This window comes from Salvelinus namaycush, chromosome 8 (assembly GCF_016432855.1).
Source record: "Salvelinus namaycush isolate Seneca chromosome 8, SaNama_1.0, whole genome shotgun sequence".
Taxonomy (NCBI): domain Eukaryota; kingdom Metazoa; phylum Chordata; class Actinopteri; order Salmoniformes; family Salmonidae; genus Salvelinus; species Salvelinus namaycush.
In genome coordinates, this window is record NC_052314.1 from 13,559,613 (window position 1) to 13,587,241 (window position 27,629).

Here is a 27,629-nt window from a genome sequence, read left to right on the forward strand (position 1 = left end):
CCAAATCTTCAACCACAGCAAAATAATAAAACATACTGAACAAAAATGTAAACGCAACAGTGTTGGTCTCATGTTTCATGAGCTGAAATAAAAGATCCCAGAAATGTTCCATATGCACAAAAAGCTTATTTCTCTAAAATGTTGTGCACACATTTGTTTACATCCCTGTTAGCGAGCATTTCTCCTTTGCCAAGATAATCCGCTTCTTCACCTGCGGGATTGTCTGAGACCAGCCACCCGGACAGGTGTGGCATATCAAGAAGCTGATTAAACAGCATGATTACACAGGTGCACCTTGTGCTGGGGACAATAAAAGACCACACTAAATGTACAGTTTTGTCACACAACACAAGTTTTGAGGGAGTGTGCAATTGGCATGTTGACTGCAGGAGTGTCCACCAGAACTGTTGCCAGAGAATTTAATGTTAATTTATCTACCATAAGCCGAATCCAATGTCGTTTTTTGAGAATTTGGCTGTACGTCCAACCGGCCTCACAGCCGCAGACCACGTGTAACCATGTCAGCCCAGGACCTCCACATCCAGCTTCTTCACCTGCGGGACCGTCTGAGACCAGCCACCCGGACAGCTGATGGAACTGATAGGTATTTCTGTCTGTAATACAGCCCTTTTGTGGGGAAAACTAATTCTGATTGGCTGGGCCTGGCTCCTCAGAGGGTAGGTCTGGCTCCCAAGTGGCTGGGCCTATTCCCTATCAGGCCCACCCATGACTGCACCCCTGCCCAGTCATGTGAAATCTATAAATTGGGGCCTGATTTATTTATTTAAATTGACAGATTTCCTTATATGAACTGTAACTCAGTAAAATCGTTGAAATTGTTGCATGTTGCGTTTATATTTTTGTTCAGTATATATACTAGTAGTTCAGTGTTTTTCTCTTCCTCCCCTCTCTCTCGTTTCACCCCTCCTTTGTGTTGCCATCTTTCGAGGAATGTGCACACTATAATTATGGAAGGGATTGCACACATAGCTTAGTTATTGTTTTCTATTTTCAACTGGCTAAACCCAGCTGGGTCCTGGCCGTACGACAAATACATGGAGTGAGAACAAAAAGAGAGACATTAATTATATTCAACGCTTTAAAGGGCTTTAAAGTCAAAGCTGAAGCTTGGTACGTCTCTCTCTCTTAGAAGTAGCCTGATATTTCAGACCTTCACACTGAATTATGGAGTGAGCCGTTCAAAGCCTACTGTTTAAATTGTACACATTTTCCAGTGTTCTTTTCATTAGTCAACTCACATACATTGCTATCTCCCCTTACCAGGAATTCAGCACTTAATTAGCAATAGACAGATAAATAGTCAGCGCTCTAATGGGGCAAATTAATTACAAATTGCACACTGCAGTTTAAGTCCAAAGAGGGAAAATGAAAGTGTTTTAGCATTGAGAAGGATGGGTGGGGTGAAGTGGTTCATTGGAATATCCTAGTGAAAATCTTGGCACGGGGTGTTGCGTCAACTTTAACTTCGTACCATAACTCTCCGTACTGTTCTTTCCCTCTCTGTATTTCTGTAATACTGCGTTCTGCCTTGTCACGACTGTTCTGCTATTTTTATTAGCTTAACCATAGCTGTAAATCAGCGGAAGATTAGTTCCTGCAGAGCTGTTTCATCACTATACTTTGCTCCAGCAGCCTAGGCCCAGCCACTAACAGAGGCAGACCCTGGGCAAAGTCAACAGATAGTCTCCTGGTCCTTCTCTATGTCACTCGATTACTACTAACAAACATACGCCGGCAACTAAATACAGTAAGGTGAGATGAATTGGTGGCTATATAGAAATAGTGGTGCTGTATTTTGGTTTGAATGGTGCCAAGATCAGGATTTGATCTCTGCTGGTCTCCTCATTCTCTGTGCTGTACCCTTTAACAAGTGCTTTACCGCTTTGACTGCACAATCTCCAAATAATATCATTAGTGTGATGGTTTGCTTGGAAATAATATTTTAGTGCTTGGATGTGCCTCGCTGAATGAATACAGTTGAATACATTCTCATATCTTACGTGATAATGTGCTGAGTAGTGAAAGTGTCAGGCTAATCTTATAAAACAAAAGGGAATTGAAGTATGCTTTTGCTACAATGTATGCTGTGGAAGTTTCAGTACACTCTTAGAAAAAAAGGTTCCAAAAGCGTTCTTCGGCTGTCCCCATAGGAGAACCCTTTTTGGTTCTACCTGGAACCAAAAGGGTTCTACCTAGAACCAAAAAGGGTTATTCAAAGGGTTCTCCTATGGGCACAATCGAAGAACCCTTTAAGCTTCTAGATAGCACTTTTTTTCTAAGAGTGTAGTATGTTTTCATAGTGCTGATATTAAAGAGGGAGAAAGAGGGAAGAAACTTCTGAAGAAGAGGAGGACCTCGTATGCCCATTCACCATGATGGGGGGAGGGAGGATGGACGGCATCACTGTACGTCTCTAGCTGTCAGTATACTGCTGCCATGTCCCCTCTCATAGTTCTCTATAGCCCTCACTTTCATACAAGCACGCCTCTTCAGCAGAGGAGAACAGAAGCAGGAGCTGAGTTGTTCACGTTCTCTCTCTAAGGTCAGCGGTCAAAGACAGTGATGTAAAGGTTTTGGGGGTTATAAAACAGAGGGCACTAGAAGTAGCCAAACGACACCATCTTTTTAATAAGGTAAGAAGAGTGCTCCCTTTTCTTTATTGGAGTCTGTGCCCTCCTGGTCAAGCAGCTGACAATGAATTTTTAAATGATTTATCTTCACATTGCAACTGATATCTCACGGTTGGTCCTACTGGTCCCTGGTGGTTCCATCCCCGGCGCCTGTCTGCCCACTGTGACATCACCGTCCCTCGTCCAAGCTGACGCCCATGTTCTGACGCCTCATGATGCTGATGCGAGAGCTGTAGGGGGCTGGGAGTGGAGGGGCTGGGGCCCTCTGGAGCAGCTCTGCCTTGGGTTTGTACTGGTCCACCAAGATCTTCAGCACCGCCTCCATCTTATGGCTCATCTGGTCCATCTATTTATACAACACACAGCAAACAAAGGTACATGTTTTAGGTTATAGATCGGTGACTATAGTGAGGACATTTAACAAACAACAGTGAGGGCTATGTTAAAATGTCTATTCTACTGAGACATTTACTTTATGTTCCAATTCTTATTTTTTACTATTTCTTATTGTTGTTGCATTGTCGAGAAGGAACCTGCAAGTAAGCATTTCATTGGACGGTCTATACCATGTGTATCCTGTACATACGACTAATACAACTTGAAACTTGAAACATGTTACATACATTCGTGACTGTAGATTTGTACTGCTGTAGTAATTATATGTGCGGGACTAGTCAGTCAGTGAGGACATTTCAATGGGTGAAGCATTTGAGCAGTGTCACTGAGTTTCAGCCTTTCTTTTGTCCGCCAGGCCTCCAATACTGAATACACATATTCAAGTCCACACTAAAGATACACCTCTTCACACAGGCTTATCCGGATTATTTGTCGTCTTAACTTTTATCCTCCCTCTAGTTCACTTCCGGATTAGTCTGTCCTTATTCTTTTATTTACTTATGTGACTTTGGGTTTTGTGAAAAGCGCTTAAAATAAAATGTATTATTATTGTTATAATATGGCCCCATCCCAATGACAGACCTCTAGTGTATAATAACATGTTTGTCTGTCTGTCATGGTATACCTGCAGAAGCCACTCATTAAAGCAGCTGGCCCGGCTCAATGATCCAGGAGTGGGAGGGAGGGCTTTTAGTACACACGCATGCACACGCACGAACGCATGCACACACACACACGCATGCACACCCATGAACACACACGCACGAACGCATGCACACACAAACACACACACACACGCACGAACGCATGGACACACACACACGCGCACTCACACACATGAACGCATGCTCACACACACGCATGCACAAGCACAAACGCATGCACACGCACAAATGCATGCACACACACCCCAGGGACTCAACTGTAAACACAGGTGTGTCTGTCACACAACAGACAGAGACATCTCAAACAGGGAACCTCCTTAGTATTTCTAACCCCTGTGTGTACAGCCAGCGCCCACGCCCTGTATGGCAGAGGTAAACAAGCCAGGCTGTCTGCCGACACACAGACACACACGCTTGCGCGCACACACCTTTCTAAACATCAAATAGTTTTTTTTACAGATCTTTATCATCCTGCCCTCTGCCTTTACATTGAAGTTATGTAGTTATACTTTCAGGAATGCATTATCTTTGGCTTAATTTATCACTACTTGTTAACCTGATTTATAAATGTAATAATCATTGAGATAAGTGGTAATGGATTCCGATAAAGTTGGAGAGGTTATGTGTACATCATAGTACATGAAAGAGCCATGGCATCTCACACAACAGGCAGGCAGGCAGGCAGGCAGGCAGGCAGGCAGGCAGGCAGGCAGGCAGGCAGGCAGACAGACAGACAGACAGACAGACAGACAGACAGACAGACAGACAGACAGACAGACAGGCAGGCAGGCAGGCAGGCAGGCAGGCAGGCAGGCAGGCAGGCAGGCAGGCAGGCAGGCAGGCATTTGCCGACGTTCATTCCAGTCAAAACTGATAGTGAGGAACTGCAGTATTTTGTCTGACATTCACATCGCAGAATCCACTGGTATGTTTGTGTGTTGAGGATTGGGCTCCTTGCTCTTTTAGTGAGTGTGCTTGACGGCCATCACACTTTTATAGTACAACAGGACATTGAGCATCAGTCATTGTTCTTGAGATATGAAACCATGGATGACGCCTATTCAATTACATCAAATAAGATCACCGCATGTATACCAATGACTCACAGGTATCATAGACTCGTCAAAGTAGGAGGAAAAAACGAAATAACAAAAAGTTAGAACAAGCCCTGGATTAGACTACAAGGTTAATCATGACCTAAATAGCTGTTTTAAAACCTCTCTGGGATATTCGGGACGCTAGCGTCCCACCTCAACAACAGCCAGTGAAATTGCAGGACGCCGAATTCAAAACAACAAAAATCCCATAATTAAAATTCCTCAAACATACAAGTACCTGTAGTCTCCTGGTACAAATACAAAAATATTGGGTGGAATAAATAAAAAGACAGACAACCCATTTTAAAGATAAACTTGTTGTAAATCCAGCCACAGTGTCCAATTTCAAAAAGGCTTTACGACGAAAGCACACCAAACTATTATGTTAGGTCAGTACCTAGTCACTGAAAAACACACCATTTTTCCAGCCAAAGAGAGGAGTCACAAAAAGCAGAAATAGAGATAAAATTAATCACTAACCTTTGATCATCTTCATCAGATGACACTCATAGGACTTCATGTTACACAATACATGTATGTTTTGTTCGATAAAGTTCATATTTATACCCAAAAATCTCAGTTTACATTGGCGCGTTATGTTCAGTAGTTCCAAAACATCCGGTGATTTTGCAGAGAGCCACATCAATTTACAGAATTACTCATAGTAAACATTGCTAAAAGATACAAGTGTTATGCATGGAATTTTAGATCCACTTCTCCTTAATGCAACCGTTGTGTCAGATTTCAAAAAAGCTTCACCGAAAAAGCACACCATGCAATAATCTGAGTACAGCGCTCAGACAACAAAACAAGCCATACAGATATCCGCCATGTTGTGGAGTCAACAGAAGTCAGAAATAGCATTATAAATATTCACTTACCTTTGATGATCTTCATCAGAATGCACTCCCAGGAATCCCAGTTCCACAATAAATGTTTGATTTGTTCGATAAAGTCCATAATTTATGTCCAAATACCTCCTTTTTGTTTGAGCGTTTAGTACACAATCCAAACTCATGACGCTCAGGTCAGACGAAAAGTCAAACAATTCCATTACAGTTCGTAGAAACATGTCAAACAATGTATAGAATCAATCTTTAGGATGTTTTTAACATAAATCTTCAATAATGTTTCAACCGGAGAATTCCTTTGTCTGTAGAAATGCAATGGAACGCAGCTAACACTCACGTGAGCGCGCGTGATCAGCTCATGCCAGACTCCTGACTCAATCAGCTCTTATTCCCTCATCCTTCACAGTAGAAGCATCAAACAAGGTTCTAAAGACTGTTGACATCTAGTGGAAGCCTTAGGAAGTGCAATATGACCCCATAGACACTGTATATTCGATAGGCAATGACTTGAAAAACTACAAACCTCAGATTTCCCACTTCCTGGTTGGATTTTTTGTCAGGTTTTTGCCTGCCATATGAGTTCTGTTATACTCACAGACATCATTCAAACAGTTTTAGAAACTTCAGAGTGTTTTCTATGCAAATCTACTAATTATATGCATATTCTAGCTTTTAGGACTGAGTAGCAGGCTGTTTACTCTGGGCACCTTTTTATCCAAGCTACTCAATACTGCCCCCTAGTCCCAAAGAAGTTAAGAAAACGGAGTACTCGCTGCCTGGTCAGGGGGCAGAACATACACTATATATACCTCACCCTTCAAATGAGTGGATTCGGCTATTTCAGCCACACCTGTTGCTAACAGATGAACAGAGCACACTGCCATGCGATCTCCATAGACAAACATTGGCAGTAGAATGGCCTTAGTGAAGAGTTCAGTGACTTTCAACGTGGCACCGTCATAGGATGACACCTTTCCAACAAGTCAGATTGTCACATTTCTGCCCTGCTAGAGCTGACCTGGTCAACTGTAAGTGCTGTTATTGTGAAGTGGAAACGTCTAGGAGCAACAACGGCTCAGCCACAAAGTGGTAGACCACACAAGCTCACAGAACAGGACTGCCAAGTGCTGTCATCTGTCCTCGTTTGCAACACTCACTACCAAGTTCCAAACTGCCTCTGGAAGCAAGGTCAGTACAAGAACTGTTCGTCGGGAGCATTATTTACATTTTGGTCATTTAGCAGATGCTCTTATCCAGAGCGACTTACTAGTAGCGAGTGCCTACCTTTTCATACTGGTCCCCCGTGGGAATAGAACCCTCAACCCTGGCGTTGCAAGCACCATGCTCTACCAACGGGACCCTGAAATGGGTTTCCATGCCCGAGCAGACACACACAAGCCTAAGATCAACAAGTGCAATGCCAAGCGTCGTTTGGAGTGGTGTAAAGTTCACTGCCATTGGCAAGTGATGAATCCCGCTTCACCATCTCGCAGTCTGACAGACCAATCTGTGTTTGGTGGATACCAGCAGAACGCTACCTGCCCCAATGCATAGGGCCAACTGCAAAGTTTGGTGGAGGAGGCATAATGGTTTGGGGCTGTTTTTCATGGTTTGGGCTAGGCCCCTCAGTTCCAGTGGAGGGAAATCTTAACGCTACAGCATACAATGACATTCTAGACGATTCTGTGCTTCCAACTTTGTGGCAACAGTTTGGGGAAGGCTCTTTCCTGTTTCAGTTTGACAACGCCCCTGTGCACAAAGCGAGGTCCATACAGAAATGGTTTGTCGAGATCGGTGTGGAAAAACTTGACTGGCCTGCACAGAGCCCTGACCTCAACCCCATCGAACACCTTTGGGATAAATGGGAACGCCGACTTCGAGCCATGTCTAATCGCCCAACATCAGTGTCCGACCTCACTAATGCTCTTGTGGCTGAATGGAAGCAAGTCCCTGCAGCAATGTTCCAACATCTAGTGGAAAGCCTTCCCAGAAGAGTGGAGGCTGTTATGGCAGCAACGGGGGTACCAACTCTATGTTAATGCCCATGATTTTGGAATGAGATGCTTGACGAGCAGGTGTGTAGTGTCTTTTGGCCTAGGAGTGTATAACAGAGTAATAAACATGTCAGCAGTAATCTATACTTATCAGCATTCCTGTGGTTTTTAGCATGGATCAGGAAATCATTTCATTTCTTTGGGCTGAACAGGGTTAGAATCTTGAACAAGGTTAGGGTTAGGGCTAAGGTTAGAGGTCTGAACAGGGTTAGGGTTGGAGTTAGGGTTACGGTTAGGTTTAGGGATAAGCCTTTCTCATTACAGTGTTTTCCTCCTTTTACAGGGCTCTAACCCTAACCCTAGCTTCATGTCCCCATCCTGGTTCAACATTACCCTAGCCTCAACTACAACCATAACCCTAACCCTAGCTTCATGTCCCCATCCTGGTTCAACATTACCCTAGCCTCAACTACAACCATAATCCTAACCCTAGCTTCATGTCCCCATCCTGGATCAACATAACCCTAGCCTCAACTACAACCATAACCCTAACCCCAGCTTCATGTCCCCATCCTGGTTCAACATTACCCTAGCCTCAACTACAACCATAACCCTAACCCTAGCGTCATGTCCCCATCCTGGTTCAACATTACCCTAGCCTCAACTACAACCATAACCCCAACCCTAACTTCATGTCCCCATCCTGGTTCAACATTACCCTAGCCTCAACTACAACCATAACCCTAACCCTAACTTCATGTCCCCATCCTGGTTCAACATTACCCTAGCCTCAACTACAACCATAATCCTAACCCTAACTTCATGTCCCCATCCTGGTTCAACATTACCCTAGCCTCAACTACAACCATAACCCTAACCGTAGCCTCAACTACAACCATAACCCTAACCCTAACTTCATGTCCCCATCCTGGTTCAACATTACCCTAGCCTCAACTACAACCATAACCCTAACCCTAGCTTCATGGCCCGATCCTGGTTCAACATTACCCTAGCCTCAACTACAACCATAACCCTAACCGTAGCCTCAACTACAACCATAACCCTAACCCTAACTTCATGTCCCCATCCTGGTTCAACATTACCCTAGCCTCAACTACAACCATAACCCTAACCCTAGCCTCATGTCCCCATCCTGGTTCAACATTACCCTAGCCTCAACTACAACCATAACCCTAACCCTAGCCTCATGTCCCCATCCTGGTTCAACATTACCCTAGCCTCAACTACAACCATAACCCTAACCCTAGCTTCATGTCCCCATCCTGGTTCAACATTACCCTAGCCTCAACTACAACCATAATCCCAACCCTAGCCTCAACTACAACCATAACCCTAACCCAAGCTTAATGTCCCCATCCTGGTTCAACATTACTCTAGCCTCAACTACAACTACAACCATAACCCTAACCCTAGGTTCATGTCCCCATCCTGGTTCAACATTACCCTAGCCTCAACTACAACCATAACCCTAACCCTAACTTCATGTCCCCATCCTGGTTCAACATTACCGTAGCCTCAACTACAACCATAACCCTAACCCTAACTTCATGTCCCCATCCTGGTTCAACATTACTCTAGCCTCAACTACAACCATAACCCTAACCGTAGCCTCAACTACAACCATAACCCTAACCCTAGATTCATGTCCCCATCCTGGTTCAACATTACCCTAGCCTCAACTACAACCATAACCCTAACCCTAACTTCATGTCCCCATCCTGGTTCAACATTACCCTAGCCTCAACTACAACCATAACCCTAACCCTAACTTCATGTCCCCATCCTGGTTCAACATTACCCTAGACTCAACTACAACCATAACCCTAACCCTAGACTCAACTACAACCATAACCCTAACCCTAGCTTCATGTCCCCATCCTGGTTCAACATTACCCTAGCCTCAACTACAACCATAACCCTAACCCTAACTTCATGTCCCCATCCTGGTTCAACATTACCCTAGCCTCAACTACAATCATAACCCTAACCCTAGTTTCATGTCCCCATCCTGGTTCAACATTACCCTAGCCTCAACTACAACCATAACCCTAACCCTAGCTTCATGTCCCCATCCTGGTTCAACATTACCCTAGCCTCAACTACAACTACAACCAAAACCCTATCCCTAGCTTCATGTCACCATCCTGGTTCAACATTACCCTAGACTCAACTACAACCATAACCCTAACCCTAGACTCAACTACAACCATAACCCTAACCCTAGACTCAACTACAACCATAACCCTAACCCTAGCTTCATGTCCCCATCCTGGTTCAACATTACCCTAGACTCAACTACAACCATAACCCTAACCCTAACTTCATGTCCTCATCCTGGTTCAACATTACCCTAGCCTCAACTACAACCCTAACCCTAACCCTAACTTCATGTACCCATCCTGGTTCAACATTACCCTAGCCTCAACTACAACCATAACCCTAACCCTAGCGTCATGTCCCCATCCTGGTTCAACATTACCCTAGCCTCAACTACAACCATAACCCTAACCCTAACTTCATGTCCCCATCCTGGTTCAACATTACCCTAGCCTCAACTACAATCATAACCCTAACCCTAGTTTCATGTCCCCATCCTGGTTCAACATTACCCTAGCCTCAACTACAACCATAACCCTAACCCTAGCTTCATGTCCCCATCCTGGTTCAACATTACCCTAGCCTCAACTACAACCATAACCCTAACCCTAGCTTCATGTCCCCATCCTGGTTCAACATTACCCTAGCCTCAACTACAACTACAACCAAAACCCTATCCCTAGCTTCATGTCACCATCCTGGTTCAACATTACCCTAGCCTCAACTACAACCCTAACCCTAACCCTAGACTCAACTACAACCATAACCCTAACCCTAGCTTCATGTCCCCATCCTGGTTCAACATTACCCTAGCCTCAACTACAACCATAACCCTAACCCTAGCGTCATGTCCCCATCCTGGTTCAACATTACCCTAGCCTCAACTACAACCATAACCCTAACCCTAGTTTCATGTCCCCATCCTGGTTCAACATTACCCTAGCCTCAACTACAACCATAATCCCAACCCTAGCCTCAACTACAACCATAACCCTAACCCTAACTTCATGTCCTCATCCTGGTTCAACATTACCCTAGCCTCAACTACAACCCTAACCCTAACCCTAACTTCATGTACCCATCCTGGTTCAACATTACCCTAGCCTCAACTACAACCATAACCCTAACCGTAGCCTCAACTACAACCATAACCCTAACCCTAACTTCATGTCCCCATCCTGGTTCAACATTACCCTAGCCTCAACTACAACCATAACCCTAACCGTAGCCTCAACTACAACCATAACCCTAACCCTAACTTCATGTCCCCATCCTGGTTCAACATTACCCTAGCCTCAACTACAACCATAACCCTAACCCTAACTTCATGTCCCCATCCTGGTTCAACATTACCCTAGCCTCAACTACAACCATAACCCTAACCCTAGCTTAATGTCCCCATCCTGGTTCAACATTACCCTAGCCTCAACTACAACCATAACCCTAACCCTAGCGTCATGTCCCCATCCTGGTTCAACATTACCCTAGCCTCAACTACAACCATAACCCTAACCCTAACTTCATGTACCCATCCTGGTTCAACATTACCCTAGCCTCAACTACAGCCATAACCCTAACCCTAGATTCATGTCCCCATCCTGGTTCAACATTACCCTAGCCTCAACTTCAACCATAACCCTAACCTTAGCCTCAACTACAACCATAACCCTATGGTTAGGGAGGGGGGGATAGGTAATGATGACGCTGTCAACCTCCTTGTGTCAAAGGACATATGATACAGGGACAGATGATACAGGGGCAGCCTCAACTGTCCCCAACCCCCCACCACCCCACCCTCCCAAACAACACATGACCACAAACAGCCTACCCCACACATTCTCTGTGGCACAATAAATGTTTCTAGGGCGGGGCACCAAGGCCCTTAGGATAACACAGTAGCCTGAAAAACACAACCATTTTCAGTTGAATGTTCAACTGAATTTAAGCGGGGCTAAACGTGTGCAGGTGGGGGACAACAGAGCTAGACTGGGAGCCCACCCCGCCAAGCCTAAGCAGAGGTAGGTAAAACACTGTTCTGAGAAACATAGTGGCCCAACCCTCCCTCTGCAACCCTGTCTGTCCCAAAGTGTCTCCTCACAGGGGTATCACAGTGGTGGGAACATGGGCTTGGTGGGGACTGACTGGAGACAGGGGACCAGGACACAATGGCTGTGTTAACAGAGGAACACCCTTCCATTCGTAGCTTACCATAGCTGTATTATCTGCAGGGCAGCCTAACCCAGCCGCTAAACAGTGCTGAACGCCAAACACCCCTTTCTCTGTTTGTTTGTGCTTGTTTGTCACTGAGAAGACAACAACAACAACAATAACAGCGAACCATTCAGTCCAGTCCAGAGCTCAGGCTTGTCACAATGACTTGGGACTTAGTTTATACAATTCATACTCATGTGTGACCCTAGTCACCCTACTAAACACTAGTAATCAAAAATAAACAAGAGAAAAAAACAGTCTAAAAGGATAGTAGCTGTTGTTACAGTTCATTTGCCCATCTAACATACGTCATCAGGTCAGTTCTCTACTCACAGACAAGACACTAAAAGACTGGTCCGCCTCGTCTAATCGGATGGTTCAATTTTAGTCTAAATAAAGGCCATGTCTGCGTCTGAAATGCCACATTAAGTCGGTCTTATTAGGTGAAATCATAAAGTAGGCTCTTATTCAGGAGTTAAACACAGGACTGAACACGAACAAGGGTGTCATATATATTGGGGTCTTGGCTAAGTGAGCAGATAACTCACTGAATATATACCAGATGAATGAAACCACAATATCCACTCTCTCTTTCTCACCCACTCACCTTCTCTGACTTTCTTTTTCACTCTCTTCTCTCTCTTTCTCTCCTTTCTTTCTTCTTTCTTTCTTTCTCTCTCGCTCTCTTTCTCTCTCTCTCTCACTCTCCAATCTCTCTCTCTCTCTGACTCTGACAGTGAAATAGAGAGGAGAAGACTGCAAGGGGGGAAAACAACCATCTCCAGGAATTCCTTGGCATCTAATAGGAGTCAGCCTCATTCAAAAACAAGATTCCCATCATCGAACTGCTGTAGCTCTCCATCGCAACTGACAACGAAGAGAGAGGAGGGACAAAATGGTGGGAGACAATGGGCAAAAGAAAACATTTCCACACATCACAATCAGTGCCCATCATGGTATACGTGACATTTATTTTCCCTCTGGTGACCCTTGACTGGAGCCCCTGCGTATCAGCCTAGACAGCCACATCCAACAGCCGGTGCCCCCCCCCTCTCTCTCTCTCTCTCTCTCTCTCTCTCTCTCTCTCTCTCTCTCTCTCTCTCTCTCTCTCTCTCTCTCTCTCTCTCTCTCTCTCTCTCTCTCTCTCTCTCTCTCTCTCTCTCTCTCTCTCTCTCTCTCTCTCTCTCTCTCTCTCTCTCTCTCTCTCTCTCTCTCTCTCTCTCTCTCTCTCTCTCTCTCTCTCTCTCTCTCTCTCTCTCTCTCTATATATATATATATATATATATATATATATATATATATATATATATATATCCCGACCCTGGGTCTGAAGCCGAGGGAATGTCAGTGGAGCTTCCTGTAAAGAACAACAACACAAGGTCAGGTCAGGTAAGCTCGGCACGGCCCTGAGGGAGCTTCTGCCCAGGCCTACGCTGCCCTGGCTGCCTCCTCATTGTGTGCAGTTTCCCCGACCACAGCCACTGACCAAGCCTTACCTCCCCTCATCTCCCCGCCTCCCCGCCTCCCAGCCTCCCCACCTCCCCGCCTTCCAGCCTCCCAGGGTTGGGCCTTGAGAAGAGCAATGGAGCAAGGAGAGAGGCTGAGCGCATATGAAGCCTCAGACAACCTATGGGATCTAGTGTACCATATTACCTCCTAGACATCTGCCTTCTCCCTCAGCACACACAGAGAGAGAGAGAGAGAGAGAGAGAGAGAGAGAGAGGGAGAGAGAGAGCGAGCGAGCGAGATAAAGAGAGAGAGAGAGAGAGAGAGAGAGAGAGAGAGAGAGAGAGAGAGAGAGAGAGAGAGAGAGAGAGAGAGAGAGACGGGCTGTTTTCTGATGTCTGCTTCTCTCTCGGAGCATAGGACAGAAAGGGCCTGAGGAGACAGAGGGAGGAGGGAGTGATGGAGGGAGGAAGAACAGACAGATCGACATCAAAGCAGACCTAGCCCAGCATTCGTCTGGCTTGGAGTTAGTTCTTCCTCCTTTCTGTGTGTTGACTGGGAGATTGTTTGTCATGAGATTTTTCAGATACTCATATCTCATCACTTATATATTTGAAGTGTGTGCATGTGTATGTTGATAGTGTGTTGTGTTTTGCTAAAAAGCTGGTACAATCTGGGTAAAGTGTGTGTGTACTGTACGTGTTTGTGAGATTCAGAAGACTTGGGTCAAGGGTTGTGTTTTGATTTGAGCAGTGCATCTGCATGTTTTGTGTGTTTATTTGAGTCCAGTGCAGGAGAGAAAGGATCCTAAACAAATGTGTGTGTTCACAGATCCAATTCACCACCCACCAACCAACCAACCAACCAACCAACCAACCAACCAACCAACCAACCAACCAACCAACCAACCAATCAAAGGACCAACCAACCAACCAACCAACCAACCAATCAAAGGACCAACCAACCAACCAACCAACCAACCAACCAATCAAAGGACCAACCAACCAACCAACCAACCAACCAACCAACCAACCAATCAAAGGACCAACCAACCAACCAACCAACCAACCAACCAATCAAAGGACCAACCAAGCAGTAACTACGACCAACTGGAAGCCGAAGGAGTACAGCTCAGATTCACAGAGCCGGCCGACCCCTGCCAAGATAAATGGATTCAGTTTAACATTGGCAGTTACAATATGTTCTTTGTATTTGTAAAAAGGAGAAAGTGGAGGAGGGGTGGAGCGAGGGAGGGAGGGAGGGTGGTGTAGGGTTTGAGCAGTGGGATTTGGTGCTAGGGGGAGCTTAAAAAAGAACAGGAAATCAAGCGAGAGCACCTGACGCACATGATAAATATCAAGGCCTTTGCCACGTGCCATTACACTGTAACCAAAGCCTTTCCAGGGGGGGGAGCAGGCACTCGCCACCACCTGATCTCCTTTGCTGAGTGGGCGTGCTCTCAAAGCTGCTTTTGTTTCAGAGCGTTCCAGAGCTACTTTCACAAGGAGGTACAATCACCTTCCATACGGGGCAGGTGGCCTCTCTCTCTACCCCACCCTCCCTCTCCTCCCCTCATCCCTCTCCTCTCTCCACCGACCTTAGCACTCTGTTGTTGGGAGTGCCCTTTTCCTAGTCCACAGGTCTGTGCCATCAGGGCCCATATACAGGGTGTACAGAGGGACAGGGGCATTTTACTTTATTTACTGATCACCCTGTTAAGACATGATGGAGGAGCTGTGAGAGGGAATGTGTGGGAACAGTTAAGACTTTCATGTAGAGTAAATTCAGATGGAGAGAGAAGTTTGATGGCTTTCAAGTCCCGGTGGTGGTCCATTAGAGGTGGTGGTCCATTTTTTACCTTGAGGGATGTGAGAGACGGCGAAATGTTACTGAACACCAAATACATGCGGTGGAATAAACAGGCTAGTAGCTGGATGAAGAGGTGAATTATGAGACGTGTCCTGACTGATGAGGTGGTGGTGTGTTAGGGAACGCTTTCATGTTGTTGTTGTTCTCACAGTAATGTGGATGCATGTTGACTTGTAAGTCTGCATCACTGAATGAGAGTCTGTTATGGCCCGATTCAGACTTAGGAAATCTACGCCTTTTTTATGCACGACTTACCTTATGCAGATGCATAACGGGCTTTGCAGGCGTGGTTCCCTTGCACGCGCTGATTACATTTAATTAAAGTACAATAATCTAAAGCCATCACTTTAAATGTGGTGTACCTTTCATTTTCATTTAATTTACTGACTTACTAGAATAAATAGAGAGAATAGTTCAGAATATTAGGTATCAATGAAAGAAAGCCACATCGGCCTAAATACACGCATATTCATCTCCTTTAAAACACACATTGGTAGAAAAAATATATAAAAGTGTATATTATTTAGGGTTAGGAAAGTATTTCTGGATAATAAAAAAACAGGTCTGGAGAGCCGTTACAAACAAAATATATTGGAGAATCAAAAATGTTGATCCTGAAAGTTGCCATATTCAATTGTTCAATCCATGAAATATTGGAAGGAGAGAAAAATGGAGAACAGGGATTGAACAGTAGTCTTTTAAATCTACCCTAATAATCCTCACTAATCATGGAACTGTGATGACAACAGTCCAGTCGCTGTGAACTGTGCGCCAGGTAAGTATGGTCTGTGTTCCATAATGATTCAAATAGGCTACAAGTCCCAAATGATTTCACAACTTGTAATACGTTAGCCTAATATGATCCACTATTACTAGCGATCCTCAGGAACAACCACACGAACGTGGCAGAGGAAAGAAAGGTAAACTAATTATGTAATGCAATTATACAAAATGAAAGGAAACTTACCCTAAAGTGACAATTATAAATATATGTGGGTTTCACTGACGGTGGCTAAAGGTAGTGGCTAATATTTAACATGATACAAATTGTAAAAAATACAGTGACAATATATAATTAAAACATTTTAGAAATCATAAATCAACTCAGTAGGTTTGGCACTATACTGTCATTTGCTAATGGCTACATCCTTGCAAGTTATAAGGCCAGCATAAACTTCACAGTGGAAAAGGGGCTATGTTGATGTGCTTCAGTTTGTTGCCATATGACTGGTTTCACATTTGTCTCCAGCGATCATAAGGTAAAATAGATCTGTCATTTATATTTACAATCCCCTTATACAAACGGCTTAATCATGTACCTGGCTCTTATCATTAGCTCTTATCAAGTTGTACATTACAGTGCATGGAGAACGGTGTTATTCTATTGGAACAAAGAAAGTAGATGTTGTTCCACTTGGAACCAACAGGTTGCTCCACCTTATTCATAGTTTCATCGTGCGTGAAGGTGGTGGAATTCCGAGGGAATTAAGTGAAGGTCAGAAGAGGGCGTATCTGTAGACACCTCCGCCACACCTTCCATTTCTTACATCTCCACCCCAAAGGAACAGCGGGTGAATAGCATCCTATTCTCATGCTTCAGTTCAAAATCAGAATATGCGTAGAGAGAAGTACATAAAAAGGGAATTACGTTCCATTTACGCGCGCTTATCTCGGGTCGGAATTCCCCCGCCATGTTAGTGAATAAATGGATCTATATACTGTACCTCTCGGCCACAGAATGAAATAGAACACCCAGACCAAGTCAACCTCCATTTACTGGGCTCCACCAAGCTGTCACCACACATGGGGATGCCACTCCAGTCTGGCTGTCATAAAACGTATCATAATCGTTCTTATTTCACAAAGCTGCCCGTAAAGTTGTGTGGATGTGGAATAAAACCAGGGACCTGGGAGAGGGGTCCTGTAAAATATTGGGCCCGATGCCTTTTTTAACATGTGTCCTTAGTGACAGCTGGGAGTCCTCCTCTCTTTACTGGTCCCCAGTGTGGTGGTCCAGGGCAAGAGAGGGGCGGCACACACACACACCCACACACACACACACACCCACCCACCCACGCACGCACGCACGCACGCACGCACGCACGCACGCACGCACGCACACACACATACACACACACACACACACACACACACACACACACACACACACACACACACACACACACACACGGCTGTCTTTCTAGGACCATGATGTTTCTCCATAGAGCCTTTACAATGCTACTACACTTCAATGTGTATTCAGGTCTGAAATTAAACTTTAGTTGAGTCAACCTCCCTGATGAAACTGACAAAAAGCATTTCAACCATAACTGATATCAGAACTGTGTTGAGAGGAAACAATGTGTTCAGCTAATGTCACAATGACTCCTGGCACCTCTCTCAGCCGTCATAAACATGAATTGGACAAACGTCACGTCATCTGTTCGCCAGCCTGACCACTAAGCCCTGCCCTACCCTGGCAACCTGTTGCTGGGCCTGTTTGTGATTCACTCTCTCTCTCTCTCTCTCTCTCTCTCTCTCTCTCTCTCTCTCTCTCTCTCTCTCTCTCTCTCTCTCTCTCTCTCTCTCTCTCTCTCTCTCTCTCTCTGTCTGTCTGTCTGTCTGTCTGTCTGTCTGTCTGTCTGTCTGTCTGTCTGTCTGTCTGTCTGTCTGTCTGTCTGTCTGTCTGTCTGTCTGTCTGTCTGTCTGTCTGTCTGTCTGTCTGTCGCCAGAGTCACAAGGTCTGTTGGCAGCTGGCAGCTAAACCACTGTTACCAACCAGCCATGCGCGTGCCACAACAAGGGAGAGACACAGGGCTGGTCTGTCAGCTGACTGCAGTGCCACAAGTGTGGTTTAAATGTCAAAGTACAGGGACACATGGGGCTTGGGGGCCTGGAGGCTATTTGACTGTGGGCCTGGGGTCCAGGGCGTCACCCCCGAGCTAGTCCTGATCCCTCCTGTGTGGCCAACAGGAGAGGCTTTATAGGGGTGAGGTGGCCCCTGGACCAGCTGCTACCACACATTATGTGCCAACAACAACCAGTCGTGGTAGCTAGCCACACCACATGCCTGGTGACAAGGGACGTGGCTGTTTAAACAAAATAGTGTTTGGGTGACCAACCAGTCGCTTGCATGCCACAAGACTGCACTAGCTTGCTAAGCTAAAGCTTATGTGTCTCTGAATCACCTCTTGTCATCCCTCACTAGTCTTTGTCTTGTTGGCCTATTATAGTAAATCTCATGGAATAAATGGCATTACAGGTCAAAGGTTAATGAGATACTGACTGCTACATCTGTTGGGCGTCATTAGCAACAAAGGGACTCTTGTCAGAGATGATATCAGACACAGATAACGCCTGCCTGCCTGGCGTTATCTGACTGATCTGAACACCCTGACTGATCTGAAGGGAATCACAAGTCAAACACAGTGAAGTACACAATCTAGTCAGAGCCAGTCAGTGTAGGGTAAACAGAGTCAGAGAGAGCCAGTTGTTTGGGGGACAGAGGAATGGTGATGTTGGTGGGACCTCCAGACAGACAGAGTGGGGTCTGGGTCTGGGTCTGGCGTGTGCCCGACCATCAGCTGTCACCCACTGACTCCAGGCAGAGACGTGCCCAGACTGTGACCCTGCCTGGCGCTCAGGTTGGTGCCAAGGCCAGCCAGCGTGCCAGCAGATCCAGCCCGCCCGTCGCCACTGGAGAGCTACCGCCTGCCCCATAAGATGTATTAATCCAGATAAAGCCAGTTTTCTGCTGTATGTCCTCCCAGGTACAGCTGGCCCAGAGAGAGACGGAGAGAGAATACACAGTGGAACCATCATTCATGTACATTTTGTTTTCTATTCATTAGCCATTCCCTCTTTTTCTTATTTTATACATTAGTATATTGTACTGTATTTACTGAAATACAATTTCTAGATATTGCCAAAGCAGTATGTCATGCCAATAAAGCAATCTGAATTTGAATTTGAGAGAGAGAGAGAGAGCAAGAGAGAGAGAATGAGAGGGAGAGAGAGCGATAGAGAGAGAAAGGGATAAAGAGAGAGAGAGAGAGGGAAAGTGTGTGAGAGAGAGAGAGAGAGAGAAAGAACGAAAAAGAACTAGAGAGAGACAATGGAGGAGAGAGAGAGAGAGGGAGAAAAAGAGAGAGAAAGAGAAAGAATGAGAGAGTAAGGGAGAGAGAGAAAGAAAGAGATAGTGATGGAGGGCGGGAGAGAGAAAGAGAGAGAGAGAGAGCGAGAGAAAGAAAGAAAGTAAGAGAGAAAGAGAAAGCAGAGCGAGAGAGAGAGAGAGAGAGAGAGAGAGAGAAAGAAAGAGAGAGAAAGAACAAGAGAGAAAGAAAGAGAGAGAGAGAGGGAGAGAAAGAAAGAAAGTAAGAGAGAAAGAGAAAGCAGAGCGAGAGAGAGAGAGAGAGAGAGAAAGAAAGAGAGAGAAAGAACAAGAGAGAAAGAAAGAGAGAGAGAGAGAGACCTGTCGTCCTCTGGTTCCAAATATAGTATGCTCTGTTTTTGTTATTGTGGCTTTATTTTATTCATTAAAGACGCAGACATGACAAAATCCGTTTTCCTCCGGAGCATTGCTTTGTACAGACGTTTGTTTTGCTTCTATCGGGTGATGTTTTGGTTGCGACTCAGATGGTGAAAGGGCAGAGGAAGATAATTATACATCCTGGAGTCGTCTGGTTGGATGGTGACAGTCTGACGTTGACTGGTTGGCTAGGGACAGTGTTCTGAAGTCTTTTGGTTGGCTAGCTTCAACTCAATTTTGCAAAAACAACCCCACCTCCAAAATAAATGTGAACATTTTTGCAGAACTGAATGAAAAATAGACCAATATGTTACACAACTCTAAGGTGTAATGGCGTACTGTTAAAATGACTATTCACCTTACTACATGTCCAAGACGGGATTTCAAACTCTGTCACCTCTATCACAACCCTACATTCTTCCTGTAAGACCAACAACCACCATGCAGACAAAATATTGAATGTAACGGATAGGGCCAAATGAAAATATTCCAGACATTTTGCTACACTGGCCAGTAACATTGTGTGCCTCCAAGCCCACCGGCACAGCGCTAATATCAACATAAAAATACAGTCATTGCTTTGTTTCGCCCCCCCCCCCAAAAAAAGTGACTATTCTGTTCGATATCCCAGGCTCTGTTTTGGTTGTCCGGTCGGTGCATTAACCTTGTTGGGTTGGCACGCCCAGCATTCCCCCCTAGATGCTAATCATCATGAGATTCTTCAAACACAAACTGTAAGGTATTTAATCAAAACATCGGTAAAAAGTTCCATCTCAGAGAGAGGGAGCAGAATTGCAGAGAGAGAAAGAGATATTTAAATATATATATATAAAAATGTTTATTTCACTTTTGTTTATTATCTATTTCACTTGCTTTGACAATGTAAACATATATTTCCCATGTCAATAAAGCCCTTACATTGAATTGAACATTGAGAGAGAGAGGGAGGAGAGAGAGCTGCCCGGAAACAATCAGCCTCACAGTACCTCCTCAGTCTGCAGCCCGTCATTGGAGAAGGCCAACTGCCTTTTGTCAGTATGATGGTACAAGTGGGTTGAAGAAGAAAAAACACACGGGCAAAAATAGAGCCTTAGTCACTGAGTTGCTGTTCTGAATGGCAAATACTGTACTCACATAGAGCCTCCACACCAACAACAGCCCCATTAACGTCAATGGGACAGGGATTCATAACACTAAAGATGCATTAAACTCTGTGGACTTTTATAGCTTAGAAAGCATGAATAAGAGAATTCAGCTCTGTATTGAGCTGCGGACACAGGCTCTGTGTGATACTGGGCTTTTACAGGGCCCGGGCTGTAACAACACACACACACACACACACACACACACACACACACACACACACACACACACACACACACACACACACACACACACACACACACACACACACACACACACACACACACACACACACACACACACACACACACTGCTCTTCCACCTGTTGCTCCCCCCCACAGCGATGAGGGACCTCTCTCTCTCTCTCTCCCCTTGGGCTGGACCCTCAGCACTCGGGCTGGGCTGGGGGGACAGAGAGAGTCTGAAGGGCCAGAGCACCAGCGACAGGCTGATATTTTTAGCCTGTAGTAAACAGGGGAGAGGGCTGCCTGCGCCCATCAAACACAGCTCGCTGCCTCTCTCCTTGAAACCCCCCATGTCCCCACGCGTCTCCATGTGAGGAAGCAGTCATGAGAGATCACAGTCCTCATTTAGGCAGCATGTTGATTTAAAAAAGGGGGGGGGGGTAGGCCCACTCAGGAAATTGCAACAGGTAGCTCTTTTCAAGTTCCTCCGTGCTGAATTAGGCCTTTCTATTTTTAACACGACGTTGGCACAGTGTTTCACTGTTTCCCTGGGTGAGGTGGTTCCTCTCTGATGGCAGCCAGGGCTACTACATACCTTGCTGCCATCAGACTGAGAGAGACTGAGAGAGACAGAGAGAGAGACAGAGAGAGAGACAGAGAGAGAGACAGAGACAGAGACAGAGACAGAGAGAGAGAGAGAGAGAGAGAGAGAGAGAGAGAGAGAGAGAGAGAGAGAGAGAGAGAGAGAGAGAGAGAGGTAGAGAGAGGTAGAGAGAGGGAGAGAGAGGGAGCGCGAGAGAGAAAGAGAGAGAGAGAGATAGAGAGGGAGGTAGAGAGAGAGAGAGCGCGAGCGCGCGAGAGAGAGAGAGAGAGAGAGAGAGAGAGAGAGAAAGAGAGAAAGAGAGAAAGAGAGAGAGAGAAAGAAAGAGAGAGAGAAGGACACTAAACAAATAACAACACAGAGAGTTATCTATCCAACATGGAGAAGTATGGGTAAACCACTTCTCTAATCTTTTTAGCCCTGTAACAAAGAACAAATAGCAAAAACATATACATGATCAAATACAAATCTAAGAATCAACTATTAAAGACTACCAGAACCCACCGGAAATTCCAATTACATTGAATGAACTACAGGACAAAACACAAACCCTCCAACCCAAAAAGGCCGGTCGTGTTGATGGTATCCTATATGAAATTATAAAATATACAGACCACAAATTCCAATTGGCTATACTTAAAGTCTTTAACATCATCCTTAGCTCTGGAATCTTACCCAATATTTGGAACCAAGGACTGATCACCCCAATCCACAAAAGTGGAGACAAATTTGATCTCAATAACTACCGTGGGATATGCGTCAACAGCAACCATGGGAAAATCCTCTGCATTATCATTAACAGCAGACTCGTACATTTCCTCAGTGAAAACAATGTACTGAGCAAATTTCAAATTGGCTTTTTACCAAATTACCGTACGACAGACCATGTGTTCACCCTGCACACCCTAATTGACAAACAAACAAACCAAAACAAAGGCAAAGTCTTCTCATGCTTTGTTGATTTCACAAAAGCTTGTGACTCAATTTGGCATGAGGGTCTGCTATACAAATTGATGGAAAGTGGTGTTGGGGAAAAAAAATATGACATTATAAAATCCATGTACACAAAAAACAAGTGTGCGGTTAAAATTGGCAAAAAACTCACACATGTTCTTCCACAGGGCCGTGGGGTGAGACAGGGTTGCCACTTTAGAACCAGCCTCTTCAACATATATATCAACGAATTGGCGAGGACACGAGAACAGTCTACAGCACCGAGTCTCACCCTACTAGAATCTGAAGTCAATGTCTACTGTTTGCTGATGATCTGGTGCTTCTGTCTCAAACAAAGGAGGGCCTACAGCAGCACCTAGATCTTCCACACAGATTCTATCAGACCTGGGCCCTGACAGTAAATATCAGTAAGACAAAAATAATGGTGTTCCAAAAAATGTCCAGTCGCCAGGACCACAAATACAAATTCCATCTAGACACCGTTGCCATAAAGCACACAAAAAACTATACATACCTCAGCCTAAACATCAGCGCCAAAGGTAACTTCCACAAAGCTGTGGACAATCTGAGAGACAAGGCAAGAAGGACCTTCTATGTCATCAAAAGGAACAAAATTCGACATACCAATTAGGATCTGGCTAAAAATATTTGCCTTTTATGGTTGTGAGGTGTGGGGTCTGCTCACCAACCAAGATGTCACAAAATGGGACAAACACCAAATTGAGACTCTGTATACAGAATTCTGCAAAAATATCCTCAGTGTACAACATAAAACACCAAATAATGCATGCAGAGCAGAAATAGGCCGATATCCGCTAATGATCAAAATCCAGAAAAGAGACGTTAAATTCTACAACCACCTAAAAGGAAGCGATTCCCAAATCATCCATAACAAAGCCATCACCTACAGAGAGATGAACCTGGAGAAGAGTCCCCTAAGAAAGCTGGTCCCAGGACAGCAACATAGTTAGACCCAACCAAATCATGAGAAAACAAAAATATAATTACTTGACACATTGGAAAGAATTAACAAAACAACTGAGCAAACTAGAATGCTATTTGGTCCTAAACACAGAGTACACAGTGGCAGAATAGCTAATCACTGTGACTAACCCAAACTTAAGGAAAGCTTTGACTACATACAGACTCAGTGAGCATAGCCTTGCTATTGAGAAAGGCCGCCGTCTCATGGCTACCCATGTATTTCCATGGAAATATAACGTTTATTTGGAAAGTAATAAATATATTGCTATTTTAAAAAGCATTCAAATCAAATCAAAGTTTATTTGTCACGTGCGCCGAATACAACAGGTGTAGACCTTACAGTGAAATGCTTACTTACAGGCTCTAACCAATAGTGCAAAAAAGGTATTAGGTGAACAATAGGTAAGTAAAGAAATAAAACAACAGTAAAAAGACAGGCTATATACAGTAGCGGGGCTATAAAAGTAGCAAGGCTACATACAGACACCGGTTAGTCAGGCTGATTGAGGTAGTATGTACATGTAGATATGGTTAAAGTGACTATGCATATATGATGAACAGAGAGTAGCAGTAGCGTAAAAGAGGGGTTGGCGGGTGGTGGGACACAATGCAGATAGCCTGGGTAGCCAATGTGTGGGAGCACTGGTTGGTCGGCCCAATTGAGGTAGTATGTACATGAATGTATAGTTAAAGTGACTATGCATATATTATAAACAGAGTAGCAGCAGCGTGGGGGGGGGCACATAATGCAAATAGTCCGGGTAGCCATTTGATTACCTTTTCAGGAGTCTTATGGCTTGGGGGTAAAAACTATTGAGAAGCCTTTTTGTCTTAGACTTGGCACTCCGGTACCGCTTGCCATGCGGTAGTAGAGAGAACAGTCTATGACTGGGGTGGCTGGGGTCTTTTACGATTTTTAGGGCCTTCCTCTGACACCGCCTAGTGTAGAGGTCCTGCATGGCAGACAGCTTAGCCCCAGTGATGTACTGGGCCGTACGCACTACCCTCTGTAGTGCCTTGCGGTCGGAGGCCGAGCAATTGCCGTACCAGGCAGTGATGCAACCAGTCAGGATGCTCTCGATGTTGCAGCTGTAGAACCTTTTGAGGATCTCAGCACCCATGCCAAATCTTTTTAGTTTCCTTAGGGGGAAAAGGCTTTGTCGTGCCCTCTTCACGACTGTCTTGGTGTGTTTGGACCATTCTAGTTTGTTGTTGATGTGGACACCAAGGAACTTGAAGCTCTCAACCTGCTCCACTACAGCCTCGTCGATGAGAATGGGGGCGTGCTTGGTCCATGGGGGCGTGCTTGGTCCATGGGGGCGTGCTTGGTCCATGGGGCGTGCTTGGTCCATGATTTGCGTTAATGTAATATACTAACTATTACTCTTGTTAAAAATATGAAATGGTATTACTTTTTTAATTATTTTTTTCACCTTTATTTAACCAGGTAGGCCAGTTGAGAACAAGTTCTCATTTACAACTAAGACCTGGCCAAGATAAAGCAAAGCAGTGCGACAGAAACAACAACACAGAGTTACACATGGAATAAACAAGCGTACAGTCAACAACACAATAGAAAAAAAAGAAAGTCTATATACAGTGTGTGCAAATGGCATGAGGAGGTAAGGCAATAAATAGGCCATAGTAGCAAAGTAATTACAATTTGGCAGATTAACACTGGAGTGATAGATGAGCAGATGATGATGAGCAGATGATGGTGTGTAAGTAGTGATACTGGTGTGCAAAAGAGCAGCAAAGTAAATAAAAACAATATGGGGTTGAGGTAGGTAGATTGGGTGGGCTATTTATAGATGGACTATGTACAGCTGCAGCGATCGGTTAGCTGCTCAGATAGCTGATGTTTAAAGTTAGTGAGGGAAATGTAAGTCTACATTTGGTGAAGAGCACATTATGACTTGTTTAGGACTCGAAACTCAAAGTTTAGGACTTGAGAGTTGACTTGATACTTGTTGGTCTTGACTTGAGACTTGACTCGGACTTGCCTGTCTTGACTTGGGAGTTGACTTGGGACTTGTAAAACAATGACTTGGTTCCACCTCTGCTTTACAGTAGTTAGGAAAATGAGTATGAAATAGGAGGAAACTAAACATCTATAGCTATCTACATCGTGAGCGTTAATCATTTATTCAACCTTGGATGGAGCAAGTGAGACATGACAAATGCAGGAAGGTTTCAGACGAGAGGAGGGAGACATTTGTTGCAGAATCTTAAAGGGCAACACTTTTCAACCTAATTTTCATTATCTCCAGCACAAAACCATTATCAACATATGTGAAAACAGCGCATTTCTAAGTTTGTTGTAGAAAAAAATATCAAATAAAAAATGTCTAGCTGATGACATCATCACAAGTTAAAACATTTTAAAAACAGTGATTTTCAAACACTATGAGTTTTGCGGGGATGTGGGGAGCAAGAAAATACCATCCCGTGGCAGAGGTTTTGAAATCGCAGTTTTTTGTTTGTAATCCTACCCTGTGATGTCACAGAGAAGCATTTTTTTAGGACCTTTCTTCTTTCCTTTTTAACCACAGATCATAGAAACATGACGTTTCCACATAGACACTGGTTTGGTGCTGGAGATGATGAAAATTAGTTTGAAAGGTGGTGGAATTGCCCTTTAAGAATCCTGCTACACATAGTATGCATCCCAAATGGAACCCCATTCCCTCTACAGTGCACTGCCATTGACCAGGGTTCTGTTTAAAAGTAGTGCACTATATAGCCTAGGTAATAGGGTGCCATTTGGGACACAGCCAAGTAAAGCCACCCATGTTGGGCAACAGGCAACAGCGTGGCTCAGCTCAGTGCTTTCCAGCCAGCTTTGTGGTAAGGTCAGGAGGAGGCTGGTGGAAATAGGAGTGTGTTCACATCACGCCACACTCTGTCACACCACCACCAGCCTGACTCATCAGAGGAAATCAACAGAGCAGGACTGATGGATTCTACCACTATCTGTATATCATCATCATGTCATTTATTATGCACCATTTAGTTGCTGTTGTAATCATTACTGACATGTATAATGATTAGAATTGGCTTTATAGACATTTAGGAAAGAATATTTACTCGTATTTATATCAGTATATTGCCACGTCTTTCCACATACTGATGTGATTGTGGAAGACTAACATTTATGTTATTTCCATTCAAAAAGCAGGCTCTAGGAAAGTAAAGATTGAGTAGTAAGAAAGGTCTGAACCACCCAGCCTAGCCTTATATGGATGACAATGCAAGCAGCTACACTCATTGCATAATGTCTTTTTTCACGTTTTTGCCTGAATAGGTTTGTGGCGTTTTGTCACGTCCAGGCATGAGTAAGCAGACAGGGCTTCCAGTCATGCTGACTTCCTCAGAACCATTCAGAGCATGGAGGTGACTAATACAGTTTTTTACGATTGCTTACACACTAAAATGTAACTTTTCCCACAATTAGCAAAACCTTACACTCAAGGAGCAAAACACAAGGCTAGATTTGCACAACTCTAAGCACATTGTCAGCTTCACACTATTTGCAAAACATTACACACAGTGATTTGCAAAAAACTAAACACACTTGTATACATCAGACACAGAAGTATATCATGATGTCACTTCCTTGCAATTCCAAAGCACTGACTGTCAAATTACCACACCTATGAGCCAATCTGTTAAACACAGCCATCAGTTGCACAAACACATGATTGCTAAATTGTAGACACACCAATCAGGTTTAAGCACTATAAAAATGCAGCAGGTAGGTTCAACCAAAATGGAAGGAGTCAGAAGAAGAGTGAGGGTGAGAGGAGGAGTACACAGAGGAGGAGAAGGAGATAGAGGAAGAGGCAGAGCCCGAGCCAGAGGTCGAGGAAGACCTGAAGCAGGAGGAGAACGTGCACAAAGAAGAAGAGGACCAAACTTATCAAATGACATTTGTGC

General features: G+C 44.6%; 1 protein-coding gene across 1 annotated transcript in view; it reads right to left on the bottom strand.

Moving 5' to 3' along the window:
* Positions 1-2,316: 2,316 nt before the first annotated feature.
* LOC120052413 (potassium voltage-gated channel subfamily KQT member 1-like) overlaps positions 2,317-27,629 on the bottom strand; it is a 99,924-nt gene continuing 74,611 nt past the window's right edge. Inside the window, exon 5 of the mRNA XM_038999300.1 lies at positions 2,317-2,997. Coding sequence (XP_038855228.1) covers positions 2,821-2,997 — 177 coding nt within the window. The 3' untranslated portion in view covers positions 2,317-2,820. The remainder of the gene's footprint in view (positions 2,998-27,629) is intronic.